Below are 8878 nucleotides of genomic sequence, written 5' to 3' on the forward strand. Positions count from 1 at the left end.
GGGGAAAAAAGATACTAAATGATGCTAAATCTTTTTTTTTTAATCTCCCATACAGAGTGAAGAAACTGTAAGGACAACACGAAACTGTATGAGCAGCATTTATTTTTAAGTTTAGATATCTAATACATGATTTTTGAATTGAAGTGGTTGTGCTGCTTGGATTTAATGCCCCAGTTGCATTACGAAAAAATAAAAATGGAACATTGTGTTTATTTGGATGCTACTGAAATTAAAATAAAATGATTCCTCAAATGAAACATTGTTCTCCTGGTTTCATAAGCATTCCACTGACTGAGTTTTTAGCCAAGTGATTCAAATCAGAAAATTCATGCAGAACGTGGAGATGGATGTGATCTGCCATAATCTTTTTCCAGATGATCTCTGATACAGTGGCACAGCAGCTTGTGTAACTATATTTATTTTACAGCAGCTACATAACACTAATGATACTGTGACTGTCTGTTTTTTTTTCCGTCCAGCTGATTTACATCCATCAGATTCTACTTTAACTGATGAATCTTCTTACATAAATAATATACAATATTCCTATGAGGGTTACAATACAAATATTACAGCAGAATAGATGTTTTTCACAGTAGACATTTTGACTTAATAGGACACGCAGGTGTTACTAATAACATTAATGATGGCTCTGTTCTGTTTAAGTGTCTCAATAAGGAGCCTGAAACTGAATCAGCCATCATTCATTTTATTATTTTCACCTGCTTCTCCAGTGTTCTATGAAAAAAAGCTTATATTAATATATTGTGCATCAGTCAAATGTTTCATGTGAAAAAATACTGTAAAGCATTTTGCATATTGATATGCATTTTGCTAAGAAACTCTAAAGCAAATGTTTTGACATTTTGACAAAACGGAACAAAGAAAAAATATAACAGATGCTTTGTTCTGTCATGATGTATGCTGTCAAAACGGCTGTCAAGTCAAGTCAATTTGATCTGTATAACACAACATCACAAATCACAAATATGCCTCAGGGGGCTTTACAATCTGTACAGCATAGAACATCCTATTTTGTTAGATGATTTGAATAAGGACAAACTCCCCCTAAAAAACATTTAAAGGGGAAAAAATGGAAGAAACCTCAGGCTGAGCAACAGAGGAGGGATCCCTCTTCCAGGACGGACAGACATGCAATAAATGTTGTGTGTACAGAATAGACTAGATAGCAAAATCGCAGTACGGAAAAACAGGATGACAAAATTATAGATAAATTATAAGAAGATGCTATTGTTAAAAGTAATTAAGATAACCTTATGAAATATTAAAAGCTGTTAGTTGCCTATGACGTCCTTGACATAATAATTTCAGGGACTATAAATTAAGTGTGTGATTGTTTTTGATGGTCTAATATTTGAAGGCATATATTTAAAGGCCCTGCACACCCACACAGGTGCTTTTAATTAACACAGCTGATTAGAAAATGGGTAGAGCTATGCTGGGAATTGTGTGACACCAACGTCTATGGGCTATCAAAGACTCCCATTATTGAAGCCTGGAAGACACGAGGCATGTGTTTTCTATTTCTCCAGCTGGCTCTGTTCAGATTTCATCTTTGTTCAACTTAACACTAATGCACTGTGTGAGGAAATAATCATTGTAGTGTGTTTTATTAGTGAAACTATACAGTAGCAATGCTTTTCTCCTCCACAGACATTTATCAACAGCTAAAAAAGACTAAACTTCCTGTCCCACCCCTACAGTACATTTTTCCTTGTTGCAATTTTTGCAGTTTCCAGGAGAATTTCACCATGTAACGTTGGTTTGCACTGTGTTCAGTGGTTCCTCATTGCAACGGAGGGGTGAAGGAAATATCAATCAAGTTTGTACATGCCCACACAGTTTCTGAGAAGAGTGCTAATTAGGTAACATAATTGGAAACATCTGTGTGGGTGGACCAATGGTGTGTAGGGGCCTTAAAATACCGTGCCCCAAGTGATCAATAAAGTAATTTACAGTCCAATTTTAGCAATCTGGTGCAGTTTGGGGTGTTTTTAATCTAGTTTAGTTTAATTTGCACATATGCAAACATCATAAAAACAGAAGTGGAACAGATGTGAATTGGGAAATTGATTGATTGATTAATTGACTTTATTGGATACTTTGAAAAGGAAACAAATTAAACATTAAAATTAAATTACACACTAAAACAAAATAGGGTAAAACAAGAGACACATAAAATAAACTGAGTATTGCTGCACCAATTGATAATATTCATATAAAAAGAAAGAAAAAAATAGTTAATTAGACATCATGAAGATTAGCAAGAGATATAAATTTATAATAATCAGATAAGAATAATATAAGAAGGCAGCAAAGGCCAAGAAGATGTTGACAATTAAGAAAATGAAGGTGACCTTAAATAGAAATGTGTCTTCTCTGGTCTGTGCATGCCGCTGAATGTGAATGTCTCATAGCCACATTTTAAAAGGACACTGTGCTACTGCATGAAAAGGTTAAGATAATTAATTGACAGGATCACAACAAATGTATCATTTAAACTTTATTCTTATAGCTCAGTGATTATTATAACCCAGACTAGCCTACGACAGAAGAGTGTAATTGCTACAGGCCACATGCATCAGCTCTGGCCTCAGCTGCAGTAAAAAATAGCGCACAGTAGCAGACTGCCGGACGTGTAGTCTTTTCATTAGATGACAGCAGCGCACATGGTGGCGGAGGCTCAGCCACTCCCGGTGGCAGCCGGGCGCCCCCACTCCTCCTTGCTCTTCCTGAATGGACGAGCACGCTACCTACGGTCCACGCCTCCCTTTCTCATCTCCAGCTCAACCTCCTCATCACGAACTCGCTGCAGCCTCTCGGTACTTTATTGTGCGGTGATTTAAACTAGGCCAATTTACGCAGCGCCACTTAAAGGAGCCATCTGAAGTAAATCCCCGCTAACACCTCGGCCAAGGCTGTTTTTGACCCACCGTTTCCTTGAATATCACCTCTCTGCCTCGCTAGAACATTGTGTCCTTTGAGGGGAAAATGACTGCCAAACATCGGAGAGGGAAAGGCAACCACAAACATGAAGATAACTTTTTCAAAAATGAAGTTATGGAGTCAGAAGTTCGCGCTGGAGGGAGTAATAATTACGCTCTTCTCTTCGTTTTATTTCTGATGATTGTAATTGGCGGTGCCACAGGCGCATGGTTCTGTTTCCAACAGCACCAAACTTTAACCTACTTAACTGACAATCTCATGGGCATGCAGATGAAGATAGTGAAATTACAGTCCTCCCACGAAGAAATGCGACAGTCAAGTGGAAAGGTAAGGACTTAAATAAATAAATAAATAAATAAATAAATAAATGTGGTTTGTCACCTGAGTTTGCAGGCATCAGCAGCACAGTGTGCCTCATCTAATGACCTGTATCATATTATGAATACACTACAAATCTTATTTTCATGGGCCATTATTTTCACAAACACTAAAAAAAACAGGTAAAGGCCTCACCACATGCTGCTAGTTGCAAATAAGGAAAGAAGAGCAGGCCTCTTATCAGATTTCAAAGACCCCTGCTGGTGTGAGTGGCTACAAAACGTTGCTATTTCCAACATCCACACTGCTGCTGACGTTTGTAATGAGGATTACTCTTGACCTACAAATGCAGGGACAGGGACTTTTATTAGTGACTCAAATACAGAAAGTCTATTCACTGTCAAAGTTCACTGTCAAAGCTCTCACTGTGTGGAAAGTAACTGTGTTATAATACCAATGAAGAACATGCTGCCAGAGGATGCTGCCCAAAATAATAATAAACAAGACAGTGGTGTGCCAGGGCTAAATTTAGTCTTTGGATACTGAACACCAGCTCAGAGGCTGTTTACAGCCTGGAAGATTGTAGGGAAATACAGATTGATTATTGTCTTGTTTCTTCTGGATTTCATGACACTGTAAATATGTGTAAATAAATATTAGTGTGGGCATCTTCCCTATTAATAGTACTGCCTTAAGAAATAATTTAGAGCTGAAACAATTAGTCGAACAATTGATTAGGTGATCATCAGTGACTTTTCACTATGTTCTGATATTTTATAGATGATTAAAACAATTAATTGATAATGAAAATAATTTAGTTGCAGCCCTATTATAGTTACATTTCTAGTTTTATGTATCTGCATGAATGAACTGACCCTGTTATGTCACCGTAAACTGAAGCTAATGGCTGTTGCGTCACTCTACCTGAGAAGTTCCTGGTATTCCAACTATTTTGAAGTTGCTGCAGGCAACTGTAGGGAGATGAGCAAGATGTTTTTGAAGCACTTCACCAAAACAAATCCGCTCCTCGCTCCTTTTCTCCCTCCTGCGACTCTACCTTTCAAATGAGGTTCAGGGAGGTCAATGTAGCAAAAACTTTGTATGGGAGCAACTCTGCTAGCTCAGTCTTGTCTCTGAAACATTTCCGGTACCACCTAAAAATGTATTTTTCATGACTCATCAATGTGGCACTGCAAAAGTTACACCAGCGCAGCCTTGGTTGGCTTAATAGCCCGAGTTTGGCTCCTGATGAACATGAATGGGGGAAAAAATCACTTCTTTCTTTCTTGCACAACTTTGCTCCATTCCAGTATTTAGTTTGTTTCATGTAACTTCTCTTCTAGTTGCAGGGAAATAGTTGTACTGAGCTGTCCATACTTGATCAGACCTCTTCTGATTGGTTAAGATTCAGATTTTGGTAGTGATAGTTATGGGCCTACAGTCCATAATATTTTGTTATGAGTTGCAACATAATGAGAATTTGAACAAACTTACTAAAATGATTCTAAAAAAAATGCTTACTGCTTCAGCCCCTGCCTGCAGCCTTTGGCATAGGGCTGAGTAGTATATCCTGATATAGAGGGAGCAATTACCTTTTTGTGAATTGACTATTAGAGCCGACACAATTGAACATGAAAGTGTCTTTGGCATCTTAGAACTTAGTTGACATAAAATGGCCAAATCTGACTCTAAGGGATGCTCATTAATACAATATTTGTAATTGTTTTGGAGACAGTGGTTAAGAAACTATTGAAGCACCAGTCCAGTGAGAATGATCGTCACTCCCAAGTTGCCAGCTTGACTCAACATCACTCCTGTGTGTCTCGTTGCAGCTGCACATTTCCGAGAGTCTGGAGGCTCGCCTGAATGCCCTGGAGGAGTCTTATGCGCTGGCCCAGAAACAGGTGGGAATGGCCATGGCTACAGCTGAGCAGCTCAAGACATCTGACCTCCCCGCTCAGGTGCTGTCGCTCCACACTGAGATGAAAACCCGCCTGGCAGAGATGCAGCAAGCCACAGTGTCTCTGGAGCAGCTGAGCCAGCTACAGGCCATGCTGAGGGAGAAGAATGAGGAGTTTCAGGGTGTCAGGCTTCAGGTGGAGGGCCTGGTGATGCTGAGTGCCGAACTGTCCCACAAGGTTGAGGTTCTGACAGGGAGCCTGGGAGAAGCAGAATCGAAGCTGGATGAGAGAGTCGGGCAGGTTGCCACGCTGAGTGCCACCCTGGATGGACAGACCGCTGAGGTGCTCAGCCTGAAGGAGCAGCTGGACACTTATCAGGCTCAGCTGGAGGCCAGCACACTGGAGATGGCTACTGTCAGGTAGGTTGTGGAAAAAGCTGTGATGCTGTGGAGAAAATAGCTCACCTCCTCTGACCCATAACGTTATGTTGACTTTGTTAAAGCCCTTCTGGCTGCCACTGTCTGCGTCTCTGTGTTACTCTAGGCCAGTGTTGGTAGGCCTCATATTCACATTGTGAGATTGCCCTGATCTGTATAAACATTTCCTTTGTATTGATGATTTCTGGAGCTGAATGCTCTGTGTAAAATTTCTTTTGTATGTAAAATCTGCACTCTTTGAAGCTTATGCAAACATCATGGAAATGTGGTTCACAGGCTATTGTTGCCTATGTCAGACTCAAAGAAAATTGTAAGGCTATTGGTTCCTTTTTAACAGTAAAGATTTACGCTTCATAGGGCACCCGGGTAACCATGTGTCATATTATACTGTATGTCACAAATTCTGTCTTCACAATTAACTGCATAAAACATCTTTTGAAACAATGCATTTCACTCTAAGTTTGTTCTGTGTTTCAGAGAGTTGCTCGAGAATGAACAGTCCCAGCGGCTCCAGCAGGCCGGTGTGGAGGAACAGCTCAATACGGTACGTCAGAGTCTGCAGGATCAGAACTCAGCAGCCCAGAGTCTACACTCTGAACTCAGGGCTCAGCTGGAGAACATACAGACGCAGGTTACCCAGGTAACCAACACACAAGCCAATCAGATTCATCCTCACTGAAATAACTACTTAAATTTGGGTCACAGATGTAAAGAGAAGACTATTTAGATATAATGACATTCTCAAAACAGTTAGCAGTGTATGATAAGATTAAACTTGAATTGTAATGGCATGGACATGCCTTAACACACAAACTGTCAGTTCACATGATCTCTTTACTATTTCTGTTCACTGTGTGCCCCAGAGGGAACCATAATGAGCTTTTCATCTCATTAATTTGAAGAAACTAATTGCCTGGCATAGATTCTCTAATGGATTCACATCTACACTTACAGTCATGCAGTATAGATCATGTTTTATATGTTGTAATTCTCTCAACCCATTTACCGAGTCACCTGGTTGTCCAGATAGCAGAGCTGTAAATGATTTTGTGTCCAGACTCCAGTCATCTGTGATCTTTATATATTTTATTGCTTTCCTTGTCTTAGCTGGTGGGCGAAACTCAACCTCTTGCTGTGCCTGTGGAGCAGACAGATGAAGAAACTGCTCCTGCTGCTCATGAAGAGGCAGCTGCAGCAACTGAAGAAGAGGCACTTCCTGCAGCTGTAGAAGAAGAGGCATCCAACCCAGTAGAAGAAGAGAGAGAGGCAAGTGAAGTGGAGGCAGCTGCAGAAGCTCCTGTTGAGCAGGAGGACGCTGCACCAGAAGAAATTGCTCCTGCAGAGGAGGTGGAGGCAGTAAAAGAGGATCAGACAGAGCAACATGAGCCAGAACAGACAGAAAAGGAGATACCTGATGAGGAGAACCAGACAGCAGATGAGGAGGAGGCAGCGGCATCTGAAGGAGAGGAAGTTCAGGAGGAGTCACTGCTCGAGGAGGAGAAACTTAATGTAGAGGAAGAGATATCGGAAGGGGAGGAAGAACAGCAGGATGTAGCACCTGAAGAGGAGTTACCTCATTGGGAAGAGGAAGATGGAGAGGAGCTTTAAGAAGATGATGAAGGAGGATGAATGTAAGTGAGAATGTATCAGAAAATATTCTATAAATAATGAATTTATTGACATAAAAAATGTAATCAAATATTGTTTTAACTGTATTGGCTTACTAATACGCTCTAACCAACATATCCTTCGTAATATTTTCTATTTTGTTATGTTTTACAGAATGCACGTCACCAGAAAGGGATTTTTTCCACACCTGACATACCCACCAAGGAGAAGGGGAGCTTTCTCATTCTAAAGTCACTGTCTACAAAATGACAAATACGAAGATATTATTGATTGCTGTTGTTTGGGTGTAGTATAAATGATGTGGTTGCTCTTTGAAAGGCAGAGCTAATCAGAAGAATTCAGGTCTGAGCTAAAAACCTGTACCTCAAAATATAAGATGGCTGTGAAGTTAAGGTTAGGGTGAGTGATAAGCAGAGTGATAATAATGAGTATTTCAGGGTTTACCTGCCAATGACAACCTCAAAAAGCCTTAATCCAGAAAGAATGACTGTCTTTCTACAGAGCATTTTCCACTTTTAAAAAGTCAACTTTTTATCAAGGTTAGGTTCTGTACTAAACTGGAAAACTAAAAGCCAACGCATAACCTGTTTATTAATGCACTTGAAGCCATAAGTCATGCCTGTCTTGGTGACATTAAAGTTTGTTTCTTTTTTCAACTGCCTGAGGTATGTTGTGAGACAATATTTTAGAAGAAAAAAACAGAAGCAGGAAGTAATTTATTGTATCCTGGTTGTTTACACATCAAAAATGGCCAATGAAAGAGCTAGCAAAAAAAACAAAAAAAACATTTTGATAAGACAAACAAGAACAATTCCTGGATTTATTTAAAGTATAGGACATACCGTAGTTGATAGGATTTTTTTTTTACTTTTTAAAGTACTTATTTGTGGTTCAGTACTTAAAAACTAGAGGATTACTTGTTATAGTTTGGCTCATTGTATTTTTTGCACTTTTTTTTTAACTGATTACAATTCCAGCCAGACAGAACACAGCTTTAGTATTGTAAGATACTGTGAGGTCTTAAAGCTCGAGCCCTCTACCAACAACACTTTGCTTTCACTGACATGATTCTACTGCTTTGCTACTTTTTAATTTAAATATGCACCAATCCAAATTCAGACTTTGGAAAACTATTTAGTTCTTTTTGGGGGCCTTTAAAAAAATTTAACAGCAGATATAATCTATGCATTAACAAATAAGCTGTTGTTTATAACTGTCAAAGGAGCTTAGTGAAGCACCTCAGGGACAAAATGTTTTCCAGATGGCCTGAAAACTATCGCAGTGCTGATGTGCAGCTAAATTTAGATTTTTAGAGCAGCAGTGACATGCAAACAAACCAAGTCATTTTCATCCAATATAACACCAATCTGACCTAAGCAAACTACACTAAGGTTGCAACTAATGACTGTTTTCATAATTGATTAATCTGCTGATTATTTTCTCGATTAATAGTTTGGCATGGTTAACATCACAAAACATTTAAAAAAATAAAAAAATAAAAAAAAAGCCTATTGCAATTTCCTAAATCCCAAAGTGATGTCATCAAATGTCTTGTTCAACCAGCAGCTGAAAAACCCCAAAATATTCAATTTACTACCATGATGACCAGATAAGGAAAAGCAGCAA

At 39.2% G+C, this 8878-nt stretch overlaps 2 protein-coding genes across 2 annotated transcripts in view; both read left to right on the forward strand.

Annotated features, from left to right (window-relative positions):
* Positions 1–231, forward strand: part of LOC121895720 (immunoglobulin-like and fibronectin type III domain-containing protein 1) — a 37227-nt gene extending 36996 nt beyond the window's left edge. Inside the window, exon 27 of the mRNA XM_042409143.1 lies at positions 56–231. Within this exon, the coding sequence (XP_042265077.1) occupies positions 56–60 (5 nt within the window). The 3' untranslated portion in view covers positions 61–231. The remainder of the gene's footprint in view (positions 1–55) is intronic.
* Positions 232–2177: 1946 nt separating this feature from the next.
* LOC121895648 (uncharacterized abhydrolase domain-containing protein DDB_G0269086-like) lies at positions 2178–7908 on the forward strand. Its single transcript, XM_042409023.1, has 5 exons — positions 2178–3294; positions 5118–5605; positions 6101–6167; positions 6731–7254; positions 7406–7908. Exons 1-4 carry the CDS (start codon positions 3013–3015, stop codon positions 7229–7231), a joined length of 1338 nt encoding a protein of 445 aa, XP_042264957.1. The 5' UTR covers positions 2178–3012; the 3' UTR covers positions 7232–7254; positions 7406–7908.
* The last annotated feature ends 970 nt before the right edge of the window (positions 7909–8878 follow it).

The sequence above is a fragment of the Thunnus maccoyii genome, chromosome 4 (assembly GCF_910596095.1).
Source record: "Thunnus maccoyii chromosome 4, fThuMac1.1, whole genome shotgun sequence".
NCBI lineage: Eukaryota > Metazoa > Chordata > Actinopteri > Scombriformes > Scombridae > Thunnus > Thunnus maccoyii.